At 37.5% G+C, this 24,117-nt stretch overlaps 2 protein-coding genes and 2 long non-coding RNA genes across 5 annotated transcripts in view; all 4 read left to right on the top strand.

Moving 5' to 3' along the window:
* LOC132991123 (uncharacterized) overlaps positions 1-12,044 on the top strand; it is a 46,669-nt gene extending 34,625 nt beyond the window's left edge. The window contains exons 1-6 of one of the 2 annotated variants that reach the window (XM_061059754.1): positions 9,308-9,505; positions 9,917-10,062; positions 10,580-10,644; positions 11,488-11,649; positions 11,736-11,840; positions 11,935-12,044. In XM_061059754.1, coding sequence (XP_060915737.1) covers positions 9,392-9,505; positions 9,917-10,062; positions 10,580-10,644; positions 11,488-11,649; positions 11,736-11,840; positions 11,935-11,963 — 621 coding nt within the window. In that variant the 5' untranslated portion in view covers positions 9,308-9,391 and the 3' untranslated portion in view covers positions 11,964-12,044. Of the gene's footprint in view, positions 1-9,307; positions 9,506-9,916; positions 10,063-10,579; positions 10,645-11,487; positions 11,650-11,735; positions 11,841-11,934 lie in introns of those variants that run through there. The other variant, XM_061059755.1, reaches the window with a different exon arrangement.
* On the top strand, positions 3,140-6,090 carry LOC132991144 (uncharacterized). The gene is made up of 6 exons (XR_009676145.1): positions 3,140-3,335; positions 4,114-4,254; positions 4,981-5,045; positions 5,539-5,700; positions 5,784-5,888; positions 5,983-6,090. It is a non-coding gene; the product is annotated as an uncharacterized LOC132991144 (long non-coding RNA).
* Positions 12,045-15,454: 3,410 nt separating the features above from the next.
* The window catches only part of LOC132991125 (uncharacterized), a 30,539-nt gene continuing 21,876 nt past the window's right edge, over positions 15,455-24,117 (top strand). Inside the window, exon 1 of the mRNA XM_061059757.1 lies at positions 15,455-15,617. Within this exon, the coding sequence (XP_060915740.1) occupies positions 15,504-15,617 (114 nt within the window). The 5' untranslated portion in view covers positions 15,455-15,503. The remainder of the gene's footprint in view (positions 15,618-24,117) is intronic.
* LOC132991146 (uncharacterized) lies at positions 17,893-19,510 on the top strand. Its single transcript, XR_009676149.1, has 5 exons — positions 17,893-17,960; positions 18,130-18,225; positions 18,455-18,612; positions 18,876-18,973; positions 19,344-19,510. It is a non-coding gene; the product is annotated as an uncharacterized LOC132991146 (long non-coding RNA).

The raw sequence follows: 24,117 nt of genomic DNA, 5'->3' as shown, positions 1-24,117 counted from the left end.
TACACAGAGAATATGTAGTTTAGATAAGATAAGATAAGATTTTGATCATCCTCCAAACAAAAACATACGTATGTAGAAAATGTGTGAGACCTCCAACATGTAGAAAGATAATGATGAAACTATTTTGATCCTTTAGTGTGTGGATAGCAATGGCATGATAAAAACAGTACACCACACACTAACAGATTATATTAATGGTCAACCAGAGTCCAGAATAATTAGCAATAAAAGCTAAGCGTGATAAGAGCCAGATCAGGCTAATATTAACTTTAGCAACTGTAATGATGATGAAACGGGGAAGACTGATTATGTTAAATATAGATGTTGAAGTAGATGTAAGGCTGATATTAATATTTCTACACCAATGATCCAGAGGAACCTACAAGCCAAGGGAGCTCAGGATTCCAAAGGAGAGAGCCCTGAAGGCCCTACCTCCCATAGTACATATAGAGACTGTAGGTACCATGAGCAGGCCTGTATTCTGGGAGTGTATAGGTCCTGGGCTCCAAATTCCACAACTTTTCAGTCAATAAATCAGATTGGTTGAAACATTTTGGTAGCAATTTGGCAGTATGGAATTGGTGGTGGGTCCTGAGGCTAGACCAGTTGAGAACCACTGCTCTGTATATTGGTCCTGAAAAATGTTAACCCAGGAGCTCTGGCTTGATTGCAGGATACTGTTAAAATTTTAGTTGTCTTTGAAACCCCATGATGAAGTTCAAACTTCCATACATCTGCATGAAGTCAAGAAAGTAGAAACAAATATATGTACTGCAAGCTACCTAAGAATAGGCCTAATACATTTGTTGTAATGAAAAATACAATTATTTTGCAAGCTAGCACAGCTAGCCGTCGGTCTCTGGCACAGCCTGTCCAAAAGAAAAAATGCCCACTCCAAGTCTGCGGGTGAAAGCCACCTCAAGGTTCACCATTGTTTTGGAACTAGCTTTATCCGCTTTTGCCCTGCTGTGATTATTTGTTCTTTAGCCATATTCGACGACAATTTAAGTTTATACATTGGTTGAAAAAAGATCTCCCCCTGCTATCTACCTATCGCATTAGTAGTGTGAGAAACATCTGATACGGTAAGCAGACGATAGTTATGCATATCTAGGTCACATCAAGACTGAAAAATGTGGTGATTTTTAACATTTCCAAAATTTACTAAAGAACGCCTTGTTACATAATATTTTGAAAACAAGTGCCTTTATTCAGGCTTAATAAAAATTCTGACTAACCTTCATTCACTGTAGGTTATGAACTGAATGCACACTTTAGGGGCTTGTAATTGATGGTGACTTGGATATCCTGGCATTAAAAGTGGGGGTGAGGCGATCAGTAAGTGTTGATTTTAGCTGGAATGACACAGTCCTATGATGAACTGTATTCTCTGTGTATTTGTGCATCTTGGGTCACTAAGGACAACTCAACTCGTGTAAATGTTTTATGCACAAATGGAATGGTCAAATCAAACATAGGACAACCTGGAATCTCCTTTTGACCGACAGTGAGACAACATTGGATCAATCGTGGTGTACCCAACTCTGGCCAAAATAATTAAAACCACTGATTTGAGAAAAAAAATTGCATTGCAGAAAAAAAAAATGTTTTATGTAAATAGAGTATGCTGCTGTCTCACCCTTCACATATTTCCAGTGTAATACTTTTATTTCTGTTAAGCAGGATAGAAGGTAACTTATTAGTTTATTAGCTTGGCCAAACCGCGATCCAATGCAAGCTAGCTAGACCTTTTAGCCTCTTTGCTACAAATGCTAAGATGTATAGGGGATTACAGACTGTAGTCCTTGACCATTAGATCTGAAATGAGGTTAACAGGTCTATATGTTTAAAAAGAAAAGGAACTTGTTTTTATCTTTATATCAAACTGCACAATCGAGTATGTGATTTTCTCTATGCACAAAATTTGCTGTAATTAAACTAATGGAATTCCAGAACAAGGGTGAAATGTCATTAAGTAACCATAAATACAGCAATTTATCTTCAGTCTCTTCTGAATATCCTAAAAATTAAAATGACCATATGAAAATGATCGAGCTGTATGAAAATTAGAGTTAAATCTTATGTAACGCCACCGTTGAGCTTGCGGGTTACACCCTAGTTAATTGCCAATTTTGTGCCTAATTGCCCTTCTCTACAGTTCTAAATAATTTTTGATGGTTGTAAAGATTATTATTCCAGAATTGTCTCAAGTATGATGTGTGTTGATCTCTATCCGATCTACTGGGCATGATATTGAGGCCACAACTATCTCAAATTGTAGGTAGTAAACATGCCGAGTATATCAGATATCTTGTTGTATGGGGTGAACCCAAATGACAGCTGAGTCTGTGGATTGTCAAGCAAACAATACAAAAGTCAGCTAAGTAGCAAGCTGACTGGAAAAGAAATAACAATAATCACAGCAAATCATTATAATAAATTTATACTCATCTCCAGGTTGTGAAAACATGCACAACCTCCCAAGATTTGTCCACAGTTTTACTTTTTTCAGTGAAAAGTAGTCCTAAAACTATCATCGCAATTCTTACCCGTCAATCGCCACATTAGTTTACTCTAAAGTAGAGTTTTGCATTTTGCAAAATTCCCAACTTTCAGATTTTGGACTCTGTTAGTGTGTGTGTGCCGTTTTGGTCATATCACTGCTCTCCACACACTTTAGATACAAAACTGTTTAATCTATAATTATTTTTTGGGTCTCCCAAATTTGTTTTTGTTTGAAGGATGTTAAAAAGTTTTTTGTGTGGGTAGGCTTCAGTCAGCTAACTTGCTGCAAATGAGTGGCTTGTTGGAGCTTACTTGGAGATGTCATTTCAGGAAAAATGTTTTATTTTACAGTACATGTTGTCTGTGTATTTGTGCTATATTTGCAGCTAAGGAGAAGTCAACACATCTGTGATGTTTGATGTGTGTCCTAAAGAATCTTACAAACACAGGACACCCTAGAACCTCCTCTTAAACTGTAGGGAGACAAGGTTGAAGTCAAATATTGTCTGCCCAACTCCAAGGAAAATAAATAACAATTTTATGTTTTAATTCCTATAATATATAGATTCAAAAAGCCAGGGCACTTGGAATTCTGCCATAAGCAACTTCTATAAAGACTGAGTGGCTCTGTGAGGATCAGTCATTCAGCTTTGTCAGAGCTTCCTGCTTGTTGTTTTTCTTCAAGTTATACAGTGAAGCTAGCCACTTGTAGAATCATGACTCTGTGGTTCAGCAGTCTTTTCCTTGTGGTTGGGTTGTTCCTGAGCTGCTCTGCTCAAACCGTTGAGGAGTGCAGACCTCTGATAACACCGCTTCCCACTTTTGAACCGGTAAGCCTCCTCTGCATCTCTTCTGGGTCTTTATGATAGCATTAAGTGATTTTAAGCAGCTTTTTAGAAACCCTGTTACAGTTCTCTCCTCCCTTTCTATAGGATTAGCATTCAATTTGAACTACAGTTAATGACAGACAAATGGGACACATTTTTGATAAGACAAGTAGCTTAACAATGTCACTCAAATACAAAATATATGAACCCATTTCCAAAAGGACAAGAAAATGATTGAGATCAAAAACCTGGGGCTCAGAGATACTTTCTCCTTAAGATTATGATTTTTAGATGGATACAGAATCATTTATCTTTCTTAGTCATTATTAAGCTGTTAAATTAAAGTGATGAGTGTCTAAGATTGAATCTTATTCAGATCTTCTTTCCCTCTGATTCCAATCGATATGTTGAACTACACATCTCAGTTAATTTGTTAAATTCTAAGTTAATTTTTCGGTTACACATGGAGGCTTTTGGAACTTTCAGAACTTTTTCATAGTGTGTCTGGTCAGGGAGGGATTTCTTTTAACTTTATTTGTACTTTTGCGTTTACATTACTTAAGTTGAAATAACTATATAAACTACTTGCTCTGTAAAATACCCAGCAAAATCTTTAGAAGAGTGTCCTGATTTAAAAAACTTTCTTGACTCAAAGTTTGATACTCAGTGTTTCGTGTGATAAAGGTTAGAGAAAAATGCAAATTATGTTCAGCATTCAGCTCTGTTGAAATTAAAAACTGATATTTTTGTATGCATAATTGACTTTATGTTTTGTCTGCAGAGTTACGGAAGGTGGGTCTTCATCATGGGCTGGATTACTAGTGAACCACACAGAGAGTTAGTGGACCAAGAGCCAGTGGATTGACTTCATTAAGACATCACCAAATGACAAAGAATTTGTTCAGCATATTGGGATCAGACAGTGAGTATACAGCAGTTCACCATCAGCTGTACAACTATGTTATATAACACTTTAAATATGCTTCATCATAGAAATGAATTTGCCTTAAATACATCAAGCAAAAGATGCTTACATTTAATTGTGTATATTCAACTCCCTACTGACTAATCATTCCATCCAGATATACTTCTACACAGATGACACCCATTTAAACCTCTGAAACAGTAATGTATTACAACACAAAAGCTGAGGTGCATCCTCAATGTACATTAGTTTACCTTTAGGTCAGTTACTACTAACATGGATGTCTCAATCCAAACATTCCATGCATGCTTCTAAAAGTCATTGTACATTTTGTTAACAATAGGTCAAATAAGACCAGTTTCCTTTCATATGATGTCTGAAGAAACTATATGTCCTAGATGTCAAACATACCTTAACACAAGTAGCCTATAATACCCATCCGCAATTATTTATTTATTTATGTTGATTTGTTGTTGGCCAAAAACAACCTAATGTTGTCTCACATGCTTTCTTGTCACAAGGCTGAGGTTCAAGCTAACAGGCCACAGGTTTGGCATCACTATGATGAGAGGAATGTGAAATATTTAAATATTTTTCATCAAAATATTTGAATACACACTATACATTAAGAATACACCATAGAAAGATCATAGATTGTACATTGTTAAATCAGGATTTCAATAAAATGTCTGAGCTCCTTCTATCTCCTTTCTTTTTTCCCAGTCCTACACATTGCAAGTACGGATCACACCCTGTAACTATTCATTCGAATTTGGCACTAACCGACAGTAAGTCTCCTGATCTTCTATGTTACTGGTGCTTGTAAATGTTAGTCCTGTTAGTCAGTGTATAAGTTTAGCCAAACAAAAACACACACGATTAATCTGTAAAACAACTTTCTGCAACTCTTATTTACCTTATAGGTGAATTGTTTGCCAATGTCATTCTCTAAGATCAGAGAAATAAGTTATGATGTTCTTTACCCACTTACATTCATGTACATACCTTGACACATATAATTAAACACATGATGATACAGGATGCAACTATCTTACAATAAAACATTGTTAACCATGGAGCATGTTACCATACTGATCATAGCATTTAGATAATTACTATCAGCCCAACAGAGCTCCTAGCATGACCGTAGACTCTGAAACCATCGTAAACATTCTGCAGTTCAGGTAAATGTATCTGCCTTCAATTCAGCCTAGGAGCAAGCCAAACAATGTCTGCTTGGGATTTAATATTTTTATTATAATTTTTTTTTTTTCCTGTTAGAGTCCAACTTCACCTGCACATACCATTCCCTGCCAACCTGTGAGGGATGTCTGCTCTACACCGTGGACAGCAGAACCAACAATAATTTAATCCACATTATGAACATTGATGATCCAAAAACCATTGCAGAGGTCGAAAGCTAGCGGGCATTTTACCTCATGAGTAGGACAAACAGTAAAGAAAATATCTTCTTTGAAATATGAAACATTTCTTCACTTTAACCTTTTTTTGATTGCTGTTACCAGCTAAAGAAAATCATGTCAAGCACCATGAACTGGCACATGCCATGAAGCAGGCGAGGTGTCTTGGTTTCACAGGAGAACCAGACTTCATCTATGACCCCAGGGACAGTGTGTAACCTTCAAACATGTCTGATTAAATAATGAAATAGAGATGTGTGATTTCAGATGGAACTAAATTGTTTTTTTGTCTTTCTCTTTACAGCGTTGTGTGAAAAGGGAAAAGAAAAATGAAGACAACTGGAGTCAAATCTTTAATATTAAATTGAAATTGTCAAAATAAATAAACAAAAAAGTGTCTTAAAACATGAAAGGTGTGGCCTTTGTTTTTTCCCATTCTAATAAGTATATTGAGAGTTGGGATGGTGAGCTTAGGTTAAAGGACTCATGCACACAGGTGTAGTAACAGCAAAAGGACGTTTGTTATTGTCCAGCAGAGAAGCACAAGTAATAGAGCTGATTTAGATTTTAAAAATATATATTGAGTCATATTTCATGGCTCTTTGGTATAAAATTTAAAGGACAAGACTCAGCCACATGCTGGCCTTTCCAGTCCTGTTTACCTCTTAAATGGCAGAAATACTGGTCACAAAGTAAGGCCCAAGGCAATTTAATTATGCACTTTAGCAAAACTCACATTATTATTATTAATAATAATAATAATAATAATAATAATAATAATACATGTGGAAATAGGGATAATGGTTGGAGGTTGTGAAAGGAGTTGTGGCCAGAAGACTGTCCGTGCCTTTCGTGGTGGCAACCTTAGAACCAGCCTTGGATACCAGCGGCTAATTAAGCTTTTTTGCTTGATGGACGTATGGACGTTTTTTGCTCATCCAATATAAATTTTTTTTGTGGACTTGGAGAAGGCCTACGATAGTGTCCCACTGGAGTGTTGTGGGGGATACTGCAGGATTTTGTGGTCCCGGGGCAGTTGGAACGAGCTATCTGGTCACTTTAGGACCAAAGTGGGAGCTGTGTCCGCATCCTCGGCACAAAGTCAGACATGTTCCCTGTGTGGGTTGGCCTTCGCCAGGGTTGCCCCTTGTCACAAATTCTGTTAACAATTTTCATGGACAGAATATCAAGGCACAGCCAGTGGGAGACGGTCTTCCAGTTTATGGGCCTCAAAATCACATCCCCTGTTTTTTGCAGATAATGTGTTATTAAAAACAATACATTGTTCCATTATAATTGATTGCAAACACAGATACAATCACAGAACTAACTGAGCTGCTATCACTTTTTTTTTTTTTTTAACGGCATATTAACTATTGACTGTATATCTAAAGCCAAGGTTTGTGGAAGTCTTTCTATTAACGGCTGACACAATATAAATGAGCCTCACACAGGGCACCATTAAATGTAGTATAACATATGATCAGTTTTGGAGTTGACCATTACTTTCCTTGTATTAACAATTGAGGCACCAGTCAGTATACCTTAATGACAACTATACAAGAAGTACAAATACATTTAATAATGGATACAGGAAAAGTGAAGTTGATATGATTATGGCTATCGTGAGAGAAATTAACAGATTTAACACTAAGAAATTGAATTATTTTGTTTAAATATTAAAGATGGAATTTGGATCAATTTTGAATTCAGGAGCAATAATCAACTCTTTTTCCCTCCCATAGTTGGTGTTGTTTTACTGGCAAGATGTTGTTCGGCTTGGAATTGGAAACTTTCTCCATGGGTGGTAGCCCTGCTGTTCAGGTGAGAGTCATGTTGGGTCGAGCCTTGCAAATCCTAGTAGCGGTATCTGGTTGTCCCTATATGTTCACCGTGATGAACTGGCAGAAAGTCAGACATCAGATGTTATTAGCAGTTTGCAGCAAATTTGAGGCTTTGATAGATTTCAGATCTTGCAAAAATCAACCATTGGCCAATCGAAGTTAATTAAAACAGTCATTTTCAAATAAAAATAGGCAGATTATAACCAATAGTTTAACCTGTTGAAAATTCAGTACTCATATAAAAAAGGACAAATGAAATGTGTTGTTCAGATGGAAAATGAGATATTGAGCAAGCTAGCACAAGCTAACCTCCAATCTTTCACGCAGCTTGTCCAAAAGTAAAAAGGGAAAATTCATGTCCGTGGGTGAAAGCCACCCCAAGGTTCTCCTGCATAAAACATTTTATTTTTAAAAAGAAAAAAATAACTTGTGCTGGTAGGGCAGAAGGTAACTTTTTTGTTTGTTAGCTTGGTCTAACCGCGATCAAATTCAAGCTAGCGAGACCTTTTAGACTCTTTGCTATAGAGGTAACACTTTTAGGGGATAACGGACTGTAGGCTTCAATCATTAGACCTTTTAAAAGGTCTTTATATTTACAAAAAAACATCATATACTTGCTTTTATTTTCATATGAATCTGTACAACCATGTATGTGATTATCTATATATACAAAATTAACTGTAGTTAAACTAAAGGAAAGCCAGAAAAAGGTTTAAAAGTTATGATGTTACCAGAATAGCTATGAGAAAAATAGAGTTCAATCTTAGTTAACGCCACCATTAAATAAGTGGGGTAAACACAACAAGTTGAGTCCCGATTTTGTAACTAATTGTCCCCTCCCTACAATTTTTAAAAAAAGTTTTTGATTACATAATTTTTCCAGATTTTCTTCAGGTATGAGGTGTGTTGAACTCCATTCGATCTGCAAGGAAAGACATTGGGGCCTCAACAATTTCAAATTGTAGATATTAATCATGCCTAGTACATCAGATATCCCATTGTGTGGCCAAGGACAGCTGAGCATGCACTCTGTGGATTGTCATGTGAATTAAACAATAGTCAACTGTGAACCGAGCTGACTGAAGAAGGAAGAACAACAACCACAACAAATACATTTTTACTGATATCCAGCTTATTTTTGTTTCTTGGTGAATTTTCAGTAACAAGTAGTCCAAAAACTATCATCTCCATTCTTACCTGACAACCATTTAGTTTACTCTTAAGTAGAGTGAGACCGCGAGACATTTACGATATTCCCACCTTTTTTGATTTTGGAATTTGGCTTTAGATACAAAACTGTTAAATCTTTCATTATTTTTCTATTTGCTTGCTGTATCCTACTTTTTATTCATGTTTTTGTTTGAAGGATGTTAAAAACATTGTGTGGGCCAGGCTTCAGTCAGGTAACTAGCTGCTAATGAGTGGCTTGTTCTTGGCTTACTCAGAGAAGTTGTTACCTTTTTAAACCCGACCACAACAGATTTCGGGGTGAAGGTTTTATTTAATTTTAATGGTACATATTCTCTGTGTATTTGTGTTTTGGGGTGGCAAAGGACAAGTCAACACATATGTAATGGTTGATGTGCAAACTGAAGTGTCCTTAGGAATCCTATAAACACAGGACACCCTATTTGGACAAGGTTGAAGTCAAATATTGTCTGACCAACTCCAAGGAATAAAGATAATAATTATTTATTTAAAATTCCTATAACATAAAGATTCAAAAAGGCAGGACACTTGGAACTCTGCCATAAGCAACTTCTATAAAGACTGAGTGGCTCTGTGAGGATCAGTCATTCAGCTTTGTCAGAGCTTCCTGCTTGTTGTTTTTCTTCAAGTTGTAAACTGAAGCTAACCATTTGTAGCATCATGAATCTGTTGTTCAGCAGTCTTTTCCTGGTGGCTGGGTTGTTCCTGAGCTGCTCGGCTCAGACCGTTGAGGAGTGCAGACCTCTGATAACACCTCTTCCAACTTTTGAACCGGTAAGCCGCCTCTGCTTCTCTCCTAGGTCTTTAGGTTAGCATTAGCATGAATGATTTTAAGCATCTTTGTGGAAACCTTGTTACAGTTTCCTCCTCCATTTTTTTTCTCTTCGTCCCTTTAATTTCCAAGCTGTTAAATTAGTGATGAGTGTCTAAGATTGAATCTTATTCAGATCTTGTTTCCCTCTGATTCCAGTCGATGTGTTGAACTACATATCCTTACACTACTTAAATCTCTCAGTTAATTTGTTCAATTCTAAATTCATTTTTAGGTTACACATATTGCAAAAATCCAATTTCATAACTCTTTTTAAGGTTTGAGTGAAATTAAATCACATTAGAGTCTCCAGCTCTGTTGATTTTAATTACTGATATTTTTGTGTACCTCATTGACTTTTTGTTTGTCTGCAGAGTTACGGAAGGTGGGTCTTCATCATGGGCTGGATTACTAGTGAACCACATAGAGAGTTGTTCAAGACCACCAAGAGCCAGTGGATTGACTTCATCAGGACAGCACCAAATGACAACAAATTTATTCAGGAGATTGGGATCAGGCAGTGAGTATCAGCAGTGCAACATCAGCTGTACAACTATGTTACATAACTTTTGCCTTAAACATATTAAGCAAAAAGTATTGTGTATATTCAACTCCCTGCTGACTAATCATTCCACCCAGAACTACTGCTACGCAGAAATTCTGTTTTAAATCTCTGAAACAGTAAATACTCTTTAATCTATGACAACAGCTGAGGTGAATGGTTCCGCATCACTATGATAAGAGGAATGTGAAATATAGAAATACTTTTGTCAACAAAATATTTGAAAATACACTATACATTAGAATTACGCAAAAGTAGAATGATTGATTTTATCATTCTTAACTTGAGATAGACTGTTTAGGACAGACTCTCTATTGTACTTAAATATTTTGTGGTGTTAGTTAATAGTATTTACCATTTATGTTTACACAAATCTTCTATATATTCCAGTCCTGAACAAGGGTTTTTCTACATGTTCTCTTCAACCTCCCAGTGACATATCTGAACTGATCTTTTGTCCTTTATTTTTCCCCAGTCCTACATATTGCAAGTACGGATCATACCCTGTAACTATTCATTCCAACTTGGCACTAACCGACAGTAAGTCTGCTAATTCGCTATGATACCGGGGCCTGTAAATGTTAGTCCTGTTAGTCAGTTTATGAGTTTGTTCAGTCAAAAATACACTCGATTAATCTGTAAAACAACTTTCTGCAACTCTTATTTACCCTCAGTTGTTTGCCAAAGTCATTATCTTAGTCCAGAGAAAGACATCATGATGTCACATTTCAATCAAGAGAGACAAGTGAATAAAGATAATTATTTATTATAATGGATAACATGGAAATCAGACTTGACAGAAGGACTTTGGCGCTTGGACTCTATGGGGGGTTGATGTGTTTGGAGGATGTCAATTATGAGCATCAACAGAAAAAATCCCCCCCATGGAGTCCAGACCCTGGTGGGGGTGAAGCTGATGACTTGTTGAGAATGGGTAGGTGAACACAATGACGATAGGCTGACAAGGAGGGAGGGAGGCCATGCAATTGGTTAAATGAGTACCAGTGACAAGAGAGCTGATTACCAAATGACAGCCCCAGAAATTTTCAACTTGAGAATGATAGCCGAAATAAGAGTGAGCGTGCATGAGAGGGATGAGCACAAGATAAAGAACAAAACATACTCAAAAATTAAACATATGATAATACAGGATGCAACTATCTTACAATAAAAGATTGTTAGACAGGGAACATGTAACCATACTGATCGTAGCATTTAGCTCATTACTCTCAGACCAACAGAGCTGCTAGCATGACTGTAGACTCAACTATCATAAACACTCCTTTTCTGCTGTTCAAGTAAACGTATCCACCTTCATTTGAGTCGAACAGCAAGTTGAACAATGTCTGCTTCAGATAAAATGCTTATGTTTTTACCCCTTAGAGTCCAGGTTCACCTGCACGTACCATTCCCTGCCAACCTGTGAGGGATGTCTGCTCTACACCGTCGACAGCAGAACCAACAATAATTTAATCCACATTATGAACGTTACTAAACCCCAAACCATTGCAGAGGTCGAAAGCTATCGGGCATTTTACCTGATGGGTAAGAAGAACAAGATAAATAATAATAACTGATTTGAAATGTGAAACATTTCTTCACTTTAATCTATTTTACATTTCTGTTTCCAGCTAAAGAAAATCATGTCAAGCACCACGAACTGGCACATGCCATGAAGCAGGCGAGGTGTCTTGGTTTCACAGGAGAACCAGACTTCATCTATGACCCCAAAGACAGTGAGTAACCTTCAAACATGTCTGATTAAATAAGGAAATGGACACGTGTGATTTCAGACAGAACTAAATAGTTTTTTTGTCTTTCTCTTTACAGCGTTGTGTGAAAAAGGAAAAGAAAAATGAAGATAACTGAAGTTCAGTCTTTAACTTCAAACTGAAATCGTGGAAGTAAAGAAACATTGTGACTTAAAACACTTATTGTGTGGCCTTTGCTTTGTTTTTCAATCTAATTAATACATCGAGGGTGGGGAGGGGGGTTCAGGTGGAAGGAACTGGTGAACAGTTGCGTGTTTGAAGTGACAGAAAGTATGTTATTGTGCAGCATAGACGCACAGCTAATAGAGCTAATTTAGATTTAGAAAATATATTTTGAGTCATATTTCATGGCTCTAGGGTGTAAAGTTTAAAGGACAAGGTACAGATGCATCAGGGCCTGTCAAATCACTTTTACTCACTTAAAGACCAGTACGCATTGAAGCGCATAGAAGAGCCCATGAATAAATGTATTCACACAAAATGTATGCTGGGCATGAAAATGACAACTGGGTTGGTCAGGCACTGTGGGCTGCTGTGCACCGAGAGTAGAGTAATATGAGACTTACAGGAGCTCTCAGTAACATGTTGTACTTGTAAGCATATTCTATAATTAATTTAGCAGACTCTTTTATCTACAGTGACTCACATCAGATAGTAAGAACAACACAAGTAATTATAGAGGAGGTAACAATGTCAGTTAGTTCCAACGAACAGCTTTAAGACTCAACGGACACACAGGTGCTGAAAGGAAGTGACCAGAGGCAAACACTTTTTTGAAAAAAGTTAGAGGTTAATATTTCTTCAACAACAACAACATTGACAGCTGTTCCTGAGAGTTCTAATCAGCATCAAAACCATCCTAAATATCATCATCATCATCATCATCATCATTAAGGTCGTAAGGGTTCATAAAGAGCTGTGTCTGTGTGTGTCTTTTCTTGAAGGTGCAAAGGGTCTCTGCAGATCGAATTGAGGTTGTTAACATTCCACTACCGGGGGCGACAGAGCAGAAGAGTCTAGTTAAAGACTTAGGGCCCTGTTGTGCAGGTTGCCAATGATAGTTTGACACCTTAGCGTAGTGGGCGAAAGGGGGTATAGACATAGATGAGAAGGTTTAGATAAAGAGGAGACGTTTTTGTTGCTGTTTTGTAAGTGAGCTGCAGAGTTTCAAATTTGATGCAAGCAGTTACTGGGAGCCAAACGAGGAAGATCATTAAGATATATTGCTGTATGTATGGTTAGAAGTGATGGAATTTACACTAACGTGCAGGTATTCATGCCATGTGCACTGATTTACCACCATACCATCACAGATAAAGGCTTTTCAACTGAGCACTGATAACAAACTTGCCTTTCTTAAAGTTGCTTCAGGCCTTCGGTTAGTATAGGCTATTTCCTGTGGTACGACAAGTTTTTTCTCAAAAATATAACTGCTTCTCCTAATCATTATCCCATCCTTAAATGGCCGTTAAATTGTATATAAAACCTTTGCACATCTTTTTAATAAGACATGTGCATTGGAAAGTAATGCACACTGTCATACTTGCAATGAACAAACTGGCAATGTGTTGGGGCCAAAACATTGCCAATTAATGTATTTATGTAAGTTAGACTGGCAGTTTGGGAACCCCTGTGCTAGCAAATGGAACAGGAAAGAAGACCTCATAATCAGTCGTTTCTTGGAATTAAGAACTTAATCATCCGTCTTTATTAAGCGGAAATTCATTTGACAATAGCAACTGTTTTTAGTTTTAATTTTATTTGACATACTTTATTTACTAAATTCTGATTTGAAACACGGAGAGCACAGCAGAGATGTTGGGGGTTCTGTGCCTCGCTCAAGGGTATCTCTGCAGTACTTGAGAAGTGCCCTGGCACCTCCCCAGCTACCAGACCATGTTCCATATGTTAGTCAGCAACGGGACTTGAACCGCGACCCTCCAGTTCCCAACTCAAGTCCCTACAGACTGAGCTACTGCCGCCCTGAATCCATCCTTGAGCTATAAAATGTGGTGTTTGTTAGAAAGGCTAGCACTTAATGAATGATACTGTTTCTGTTCTTTTTTTAAGCTGAGAAGGAAGGAATTTCATATCAGTGTGATGTAGACTGGTCCAGAAACAGTCTGTGGTTTACACTTATCAAGCAGAATATACTTTGAACTAGGATTCATCTCTACAGAAATTGTAGTTAGTTTCATCAGACTTGAACATCAATACTAATAATCTTTAATGTTCTTAGTAACCTTTACATGTGAATTAGGATCTGAATGCAGAATATTGGGGCTGATAATGATTAGGGTTGATTTTAGCTGGAATGAGACATTCCTGTATTCACTGTATGTTTGTGCACTCTGGACAGCCAAGGACAAGTCAACAAACCTGTAAATATTTAATGCACAAATGGAACAGTGTCCTTAGAAATCCTACAAACACAAGGTAACCTGGAACCTCCTTTTAACCAACAGGGAGTCAACATTGGAGTGAAAAATGTATCACTCAACTCTGGCCAAATAAATTTAAACCACAGACTAAAAACGACAGGACAGAGGGTAGCTAATTAGGCCGGTAGCTAGGCTAAACAGCAGCCACATGATAGTTTGCTAGACGTTTTAGCATCTTTGCTATAAAGCTATCACATGTAGCCAGTTTGGATTGTAGGCCATGACCATTTGATTTATTACGTGTTAAATAGGTCTTTATCCTTACAAAAATAAATCATGCACTTGTTTTCATTTTCATATCAAGCTTTACAACTGTAAATGTGATTATTTGTAATGTAGATAATACGAACTAATAGTTTGTTTTAAGTAGAGCTGGCTGCAGACAAGATGGAGGACTTAAGTGACAATTGTTATTCCATAGTCAAGTCTTTTATATAGCTCACTTAAACTAAAAGCCTTCAATGCTGTGGACTTCAGCAGCTTGTTAGCTGAGGTGCATCAATTCAACTAAAAAACATTCTAAAGATTACTTAGCGTTATTATGCCTCCAAGCTTACTAGTTTGCTAAACTGATGGAAAACCAATAAAAGGGTGATATACTCAGACATTGTTGGAAATATAGCAATAAACCTCTTATAAGAAACCCTATAATTTACATTAGCACATGTAATTTATCAAGCTTTAAGAAAAAAAAAGGTTTGAACTAATTTAATGCTAGCATTTAATGTTAGTCAGCTAATTAGCTGACAATGATGTTCTTGTTGTAGCTTATACTTGATGACGTTGTGTCTGTTACCTTTTTAACCGAAGTGAAGAGTTCAAGGTGAATGTTTCTATATTTATTCTCAGTTAATGTAAACAACAAATCTGTAAATGGGTGATGCAGAAAATGAGCAGTGCCCCTAAAAACCCTACAAACACAGGATACCGTGGAATCTCCTCTTAGACTGCAGTTAGAAAAGGGTGGAGTCAAATATTGCGTGCCCACATCCGGGCAAAAAACATTTTACCAAAAATTCCTTTAATATGAAAAGTCCAAAAAGCCAGAACACTTGGAACTCTGCCATAAGCAGCTTCTATAAAGGCTGAGTGGCTCTGGGAGGATCAGTTCTTCAGCTTTGTTGGAGAAAACCTTTACTGCTTGTTCTCATCCAGTTATACTCTGAAGCTAACCACTTGTAGCATCATGAATCTGTGGTTCAGCAGTCTTTTCCTGGTGGCTGGTTTGTTCCTGAGCAGCTCTGCTCTGTCAGTTGAAGAATGCAGACCTCTGGTAATGCCACTTCCTACTTTTGAACCGGTAAGTCTCCTCTGCTCCTCACTTTGGTCCTCAGGTGACTGTTAGTATTAACAATTTAAACAGTACACGACTTATTTTGAGACCTCTATCCCACAGTTTAATCCTCTCTTTATAATGAGCAATTAATTAGAGCTACAGTTTAGCAGTAAAAGATAAATTGGCATCACATTTAAGAGGCCAAGAAGGTTACAATGTCACTCATTTTAGAGGTTGGATCCTTTGCCCAACTCACCTGAAGCCAGGTGGTCGTGAGGTCTTATATGAAAGTGTTTTTGTTTTTTTTCCGAGAGAATCCGTTAGAGTCTTTTTAATAGTTTCGGGCCTCGAGCTGAGGGGACCGAACCCAGAAACAGAAGAGCCTGGAGCGGGAGTATTACACACAAAGTTCAACACAGGGAAAGTGTAGCGTTTAGCAGCTGACGGGGGATGAGGTCGTTGAAGCACCAGCTTCAGCAACGGGAAAGCAGTTCAGAAAAGTATACAGGGAGGAGGTGGAAGACAGGTTTGAACCAGGCAGAGGGTAGGAAAGCCAGCAGATGGGCAGACATGTTTGGGAGCAAGCATTACAACAGACACAGAGTGTACAGATACACTCACACTCATAGATAGCCGCTTTGAAACTTAAAACAGCTCGGGAGATGAGCAGGAAGTTTGGGGAAAAAAAATTGTTATTAAAGTGTTAAAGTCTGTGTTTTTAGGGATCTGAGATGAGTGATTCTGAAATGCTACGTTAGATATTTGTGTCTCTCTCATTGACTTTAAGTTTGTCTGCAGAGTTACAGAAGGTGGATCTTCATCATGGGCTGGATTACTAGTGAACCACATTGTTCAAGACCACCAAGAGCCAGTGGATTGACTTCATTCAGAGATCACCAGACCACAAGGAATTTGTTCAGGATATTGGGATCAGGCAGTGAGTATATAACAGTGCAACATCAGCTGTACAATTATATAACATAATTATTTAGATATGCAAACACTAGAGGAGCTAGGGGCGGCTGTGGCTCAGCTGGTAGCGTCATCGCCCTTCAACCGAAAAGTCGAGGGTTCAATCCCCAGCTGAGTAACGTGTCCTTGGGCAAGACACCCAACCCCAAATTGCTCCCGCTGCCTCGGTGGCAGTGTATGAATGGATCAGTGTGGTACTTACTCTCTGATGTACGTCTGCTAAGTGAATTGTAACACTTGCACTGTAAGACCGAACAGTAAAAGCCTGTTTAAAAAAATGGGTTGTCTGAACTCAGAAATTCAAAATACTTATTTCAACTATATTTTTCTAAGTTATTAGAACACGTTTTTAGTTTCAAGTAAACCGTGCTCAACCATTTTTTTTTTTTTGTTCATAATTGTACTCAAATTGTTTGATCTGCTCTGCATGACGTCACGGTCACGTACGTACGTGCTTTCACCAAACCTGGAGGAGAGTCCGCCATGTTTGCTCTCGCATCGAGTCAGTAAGAATGAGCCAGATATGCAGAGTGAACTTTGCAACTTTACAACAATTTGGACACAACCAGGAGATATTGTTTAGTTTATGGAGCAAATCGCAGACTTTTGAAGGGACTTTTGTTGGGACATGCAGGAGTTTTCTGTCTCTACTCTGCTGAATGCACTGACTGCCGTAGCATTGCTGCTATCTTTGAGCGCGCTAATCTGGTGAGTAATAACTTATTTTATCACATTTTGATATCGTTTCTTCATTTAATGAAATAGTTCTCATGTCCGCAGCTATTTCATGCATTTAGTATGAAGAGTGAATACGTGTTTTTTTGTTTTACTTTTGTGGCGAAGTAAGCCTAATTAATGAATGCAGTTTGAACTATTCAATGTGAAAACATTTTAAAACTAGAAATAAGTTTACTTATATTTCTTTAACTTTTCAAGTAGACACTAAGTCTTTATATAGGTTTAAAATTGCAATGTTACTCGACTGCTTTTTTTTGTTTGTCGACCTCCACATGTGGAAGGCAGGCACCTCTCTGTGCAGTCAACCACAGGTCTTAAAATTGTTTATTTGAGTGCTATCATTTGTTATGCTTTTCTGAAAGGTAGGTAAACTCTAGAAATAAGGCTGGTAGTATGGAAAATAACCGCATTTAGCGCGGTAACACTAACTTAACTTTAAAGCTGGTGTCTCTAATATAATGGTAGGGGAAACACTGACAAGTTCACAAAAACTAAATCTTTGAGCCCTCCTGCCAGCACTCTGTACATCACGTTTCTGTTACTCCTTTACTGTAAAGATACATTTCTGCAAAAATGTACAGCTTAGCTAATTTTTTATTTTCTTTGTCTAAAGGCTTAAACACAAGCAACTTGGTTATATCTGGAGTCTGAAATCTGGTATGTATTCAAAGCACAGACTTTTAATAGAGTGTGCACAATTCAGATGTGAGCAATGCACAAAAGGGAAATGTATCTAAAACCTGTTCACTGTGTCATCATTCTATGCTTTGTAGAAGGGCCCCACTTATTGCTCAAAAACCTCTTTCTGATTCCAAAGTTACTGCAGACCACCTTTTCCCTGAGATGTAAAGAGGTCATCAATGATGACTTGCCTGTTGGAGAGATCCTGGAGCGCTGGCCTGCCCTAAAGATGGAGTCACAGGTGAGTTTTTTTTCTTTACTTTTGTGTTTTGTGTGAGCAGATGAGGCTGTCACCCTGACAGGTTTCCTGACATTAACAAGTGTAAGAATCTCAACGTCAGTCACTAAATCTGACAAGCATTTCACAAATTAAAAGTTTTGCCTTGTTTAAATGTGTTAACACCTTCATTTTCCTTTTCTTTTGAAATGCACTTCAATGTAACTTAAAAATCAGTTTTTTATTTTTACAGATCTGTGCAAAGTTTCACAGCATTACAAACATCTACCTGAAAAACCACTTCTATGCTGAGTTAGACAGACTTGTCTTGAGGGTTTGTTCAGGAAAGCTGCACGCACAGGGAAGGTATCCGAAGTCCTGGATCAGCTCTTCAACACTTATGACCTCCAGGTGAGTTGATCATACTTCTTCATGTATGATAATAATAGGGCTAAATGACGATGTCATTGTTGATGGATGACAGTCTTCTATCATGAAAGACTGTTTGAAAAAAAATCATAATCAAGTCTTCCACTCATTATATTGTCATTTGACAGTTCGGTAAATATTACCCAACCTCATTTAAAGACATCATAGGGCTATTTCTTGTGATGAACTGTGTGCCTTCCCTGTTAAGCATTTAAAATTAAGAATAATGTTTTGTCACACTTAAGGAACAAGTTGACGTCAATGTCCAACGTGCTGCTGTCCTCCGTGCTCTCCCTACATGTATCTGTATGAGGATGACTCCAGGTTTCTGAAGCTGTTGGATGTAAGTCAACATATTATTTAGAATTGTAATGTGGCTTTTGAAGTCCTGGATGCTTGTCAGACTTAGTGACTGACATTGAGGTCCCTACACTTTATATTAACAAAGTAGTTACATGTTAATGTCAGGAAACCTGTCAGGGTCACAGCCTCATCTGCTCACACAAAACACAAACGTAAAGAAAAACTCACCTGTGACTCCATCTTCAGGGCAGGCCAGCGTTCCAGGATCTCTCCAACATCATCTATTTTACTCAGATTCTGTAATTTTGGAGAATAACTGCCATCAAAAATTGAATGAAGTAATAATTGTCCTGCAACATCTATCATGCACTGAAGCTTAGGTAGTTACAGTTCTCTGTTCTTGTCTTTAGGTGGCCCTGTCAGATGAATGCAAATCGACATATCAGCCGGGCTCCTCATGATCAGTGCCACTTCAACAGATGAACCAGATCTTCTGCCCCGAGAAGGTTGCAGTTGTGCTTGAGGGTAACACAGTTGTCGATTTCCCCACATTTTCTGACGCATTTGTCATACTTTTTGCACTAATTTATGCACTGCATCGAAGTTACCTAAAAGACTGGGTCAATACATTTAAAATAAGTGTTAATGGGCCTCGAGGATGGCAAGTTCAAGCCTAGGTTATTGAGCCTTTAAAACAACCTTTTGACACTGAGTCACACACACACACACACACACACACACACACACACACACACACACACACACACACACACACACACACACACACACACAAAATGTAAAACTTCACTGAATTATTTCTGTTCTTGGACTTGTGTAATTTTGGAATTGCAAAGAAATAAAATGCCTGTTGAACTCGAAGTTTGAATGTTTCCGTTGGAAATGCTTTGGTTTTTGTGGTGTATTTTATACGTTTTCCACGTGTATTAAGTCGTGATTGGCTTTGTGTTTTATTAAGGAACAGAATCTGCCCATTAGTTAGCACTAGTAAACTATTTCTTATTAATACAGTTTCTGAACTATTGCTGAGTCTTTCTGAAATCAGTAGCAGACTTTCTTTGGTTGAAGTTTGATATTATATCTATAGTTTATTTTGCTCCTGTGTGGTGTTGTGAGGACAGGTCAGGAGATACAATCTTTACTCAGGTATATGTCATTCTGATGTTTTGACATGCTGCTTGTACTGAGGAAATCATTTTAATATTTACAAATGTTTGTTAGTACGTAAAATCTTGAACTGGGGATAATGTAAATGTTTTGATCATAAATGATCATAGGCTGTTTGCCAAAGTCCTTTCACTAACTAATTTTCTGGTAGGTTTTTTTCATAATCACTGTAATGTTTGGATGATGTTTTAGTCATTTAATAAAGTGATTTACATTTAAAGTTCTGTGTTAAAATGTGTTTAATTTTCACTAAGAATTTGTGTATTTCAGGATATTGTGTTAACGCAACTTAAAAACATTGATGTAATCAGTTTCAACAAATGTTTTAAGTACTTCAAAATATAGTTTTGAGTTGGAATTAAGTAGAGTTTTTAATTATAGGAAAGTTTTCAAAACTAAATTAAACTCAAAATATATATATATAAACATAATGTAAATAATTACTTATAGAGAACATAAATAATTTATGGTACTGCTTAACAAAGTATTTGTGTTTGCAGTACTTCCTTTTTATTTGTTCTTTCAAAATAAAAAAAAGATGTAAATAACACTTACTAATTCATGTAACATTAACCTGCAAAATTAAGTTAGTGTCACATAATAAAGCCAAGTTAATAGAACTTAAAAATTATGTTTCTTAAAGTGGTTCAACTTAAAATTTTCGATGTAGTCAGTTTCAACTATTTTTTTGAGTTCAATTAACTTATCGGGGTTTACAGTGTGTAAGGAATACCCCTTGAATACATTGAACAAATGAAGCCTCAACCACAATTAACGGAAGCTGAGATTAATGCTTTTTTACTTTTCGCTTGGCTACGCCAGTTACTACTACCATGAAGATCTCCATCCAAGCTATGCATATACACTCCTTAAAATTAATTACATTTTTCAAACAAGGGGTCTAAAAAAACAGTTTCCTTTCGTATCAAGCAGTTTGAAGAAACAATACGCATTTCTTTTTACTTCTGCTTGAAATCAAAGGAGTATCAAATTAATAAAACAACCATCACCATCAAGTTTTCAGCTGGATACTTGTTGGACGACAAATGTTGACCTGATGGCTTCATGCATAGTTTCAATCTACAAGACTGGATGTTCCAGTCCTAAGCAATGTTTTTGCTATATGTTCTTCAACCTCCAAATGCCATGTCTGAATGTGTCTTTTCTCCTGTCTTTTTTTTCCCAGCACTATATATTGCAAATATGGATCACATCCTGTTACTATTCATTCCAACACTGCTCTTACCGACAGTAAGTCACCTGATCTGATGTGATTCTTGAGCTTGTCCATTTTAGAGTTTCTCCAAAGATAAATACCAACCAATTCCTCTGTGAACAACCTCTTGCAACCCACATTTACCTTTATAGTGAATGACAAACTCTTGTTGCCAAAGTCAATATCTCCATACAGATGAATACACCATTAAGTGAACAAAATAAATAACCTGGTTGGTTGGAGACGATGGATTGGAAATATAAAGCGACTATTCAATCCTCGGCCCAGGGTTTTGAATCCGATGTCAACAAAGGTCAACAATGACTTCTTCTCACTAAGTGACCATTCATTGATTCTTTTTTAGACACGTACATGCACATATTTTGCTTCCCTTATTCAACTTCCCATTTGCGATTTCATGTATTTAACATGACTTATGTCACCTTCAATCATGCCTTGTTTTGACCACATGGCCCAGTAAAAATATGTAGGTGTTTTATTCATTGCCTGACCTCTATAGTAGGGACACTTAACTCTCCTGTTCGTTGTATGAGAGTTTGGGAACAAAGGTCTGTAGTGTTTGAAGACCTTCAGGCTGGTGGACATGTTGGAGAATACATCAGGACTGATCTTGTTTCTGATTCATCAAACCTTTTTTATATTGTCTTTTCACCTTTTACAGTGTATGCCTGTAAAGTGTAATTCACATCAGGTACGCATGCAGTATGAAACAATATATGCAAATGTTGTTCCTGTTACGATTAATACTTGTGTTGGTACACCACTTAGGTCCAGTCAATTTTACGTTGATAGTCATGCTCCCCAAGAAATAATTACAATTTTTGGGGGGATTTTACAACGTTGCGTAACATTATCTCATAACACTCAGCCCAACTAAGCTACTAGCATGATGGCAGACTTTTAAACTATTGTAAACACTAGCAGTTCAGGTGAAAATATTTCTCTTGATTTGAGTTGAGGAGCAAGCAATGTCAGGTTCAGAAGATTTCTTTTCATTTGGTTTTTTACTTTTTACTTTCTTTTTCTCTTCAGAGTCCAGGTTCACCTGCACGTACCATTCCCTGCCAACCTGTGAGGGATGTCTGCTCTACACCGTCGACAGCAGAACCAACAATCAATTGAACATTATGAACATCACTGAGCCAAAGACCATTGCAGAGGTCGAAAGCTATCAAGCTTTTTACCTGATGGGTAAGAAGAACAAGAGACACAATAACTCCTTTGATATATGAAACATCTCTTCATTTTAATTCTATTTCATTTCTTGTCCAGCCAAAGAGTCCACTGTCAAGCACTCAGACCTGGAACATGCCAAGAAGCAGGCGAGGTGTCTTGGTTTCACAGGAGAACCAGACTTCATCTACAATCTCAAGAATTGTGCGTGACCTTCATAGCTGTCTGATTGAATAAGGAAATGGACACGTGTGCTTTTGGACCAATATTTATTTTTTTCTCTCTTTCTCTTTGCAGCTCTCTGCAATAAAGACGATGACGATGACGATTGAAGGCATCTTAGGCTGAAGTAATTACAAATGTCCTTGACAAACAATGCAAACTTAAAGTCTTGGAAGTAAAGAAAGAAAAAGTGTCAACAAATTAGTGGACTGTGTCTTTACTTAAATCTAGTTCTGGATGGTTCTGAAGAAGATGTTTGGGTTTTTTGGCGTACATGTAGACAATCTGCTGTGTCATGAATGCAAATATTCAGATACTTGCCCATGTACAAGGGGTTACTGGAAGGAGCACCACATAAATCAAGTGTGTGTGTGTGTGTGTGTGTGTGTGTGTGTGTGTGTGTGTGTGTGTGTGTGTGTGGTTGCAATGCTCTAACTGGACTGGTAGGTTTTGGAAGACTTTAAAAGAAAGTCTTGGTTCAAAGAGGATTGGGCCCCCTTGTATTAGACTGTCCTGTAATGAACTGTTTACTCAGTATATTTGTTTGTTGTAGGCAGCCAAGGACAGGTCAACAATTCTGTTAAAGTCTGTTGTACAAATAACGAAGTGACCTTTGGAAATTCTACAAACATTGCTTACTTAACTCTGGGAGATACATGTAATAGGAATAAGTATGAGTACTCAGGTACTCGAGTAAACCGCAACCGCTTCAGCTCAATTCAACATCCATGCAGCAGGTGCAGCGAGCAGGATTACAACAACAACTGCTTTATGGCATCTACGGTAACTCTTTAGGGACACATTACTCCAAAGCCCACAGCGGGCGCAGAGAGCCAGATTACAGCAACAACCACTGCTTTATGGAATTGGTGCTACGGCCTCAAACTTACAATCACCACGAGTCTTAATATGTGTCTGTGGGATGGACAGTGCAGAGATTTCAGGGTGAGAATGATGTGAGACTGTTTGTTTGGCCTGGTAGTATTTGAGCAGCAGGAAAATGCTTGTTGAGATACAAGATCTCCTTTTCAAGAGAGTCCTGGCCAAGAAAGCAGCATCAAAGTTTCAGACAGAGGACAAAGACAGACAATAAAACAATATTACATCACTTAACGAATCAGAAGCGTCCATCAGAGAAATGTGTATACAGACCTCAAATTATCCTTTAACCTGGTTTTAAAATCTTCCAATCTAACGGACTGCTCTATTCATGATTCTGAAAATGTATTAAAGAAATCATGTCACTTCTTAAAGGGATAATTGGGTATTTTTGAAGTGGGGTTGTATGAGTTACTTGTCATTAGTAAGTATATTAGCCACCAGAGCTGAGCTAAGCTATAGATTGTAAGAAGACGGGTAAGTGTGCT

Source organism: Labrus mixtus, chromosome 16 (genome assembly GCF_963584025.1).
Source record: "Labrus mixtus chromosome 16, fLabMix1.1, whole genome shotgun sequence".
NCBI classification, from domain to species: domain Eukaryota; kingdom Metazoa; phylum Chordata; class Actinopteri; order Labriformes; family Labridae; genus Labrus; species Labrus mixtus.
Note: the sequence above shows the minus strand (reverse complement) of the source record. Positions and strands in the feature narration are given on the sequence as shown.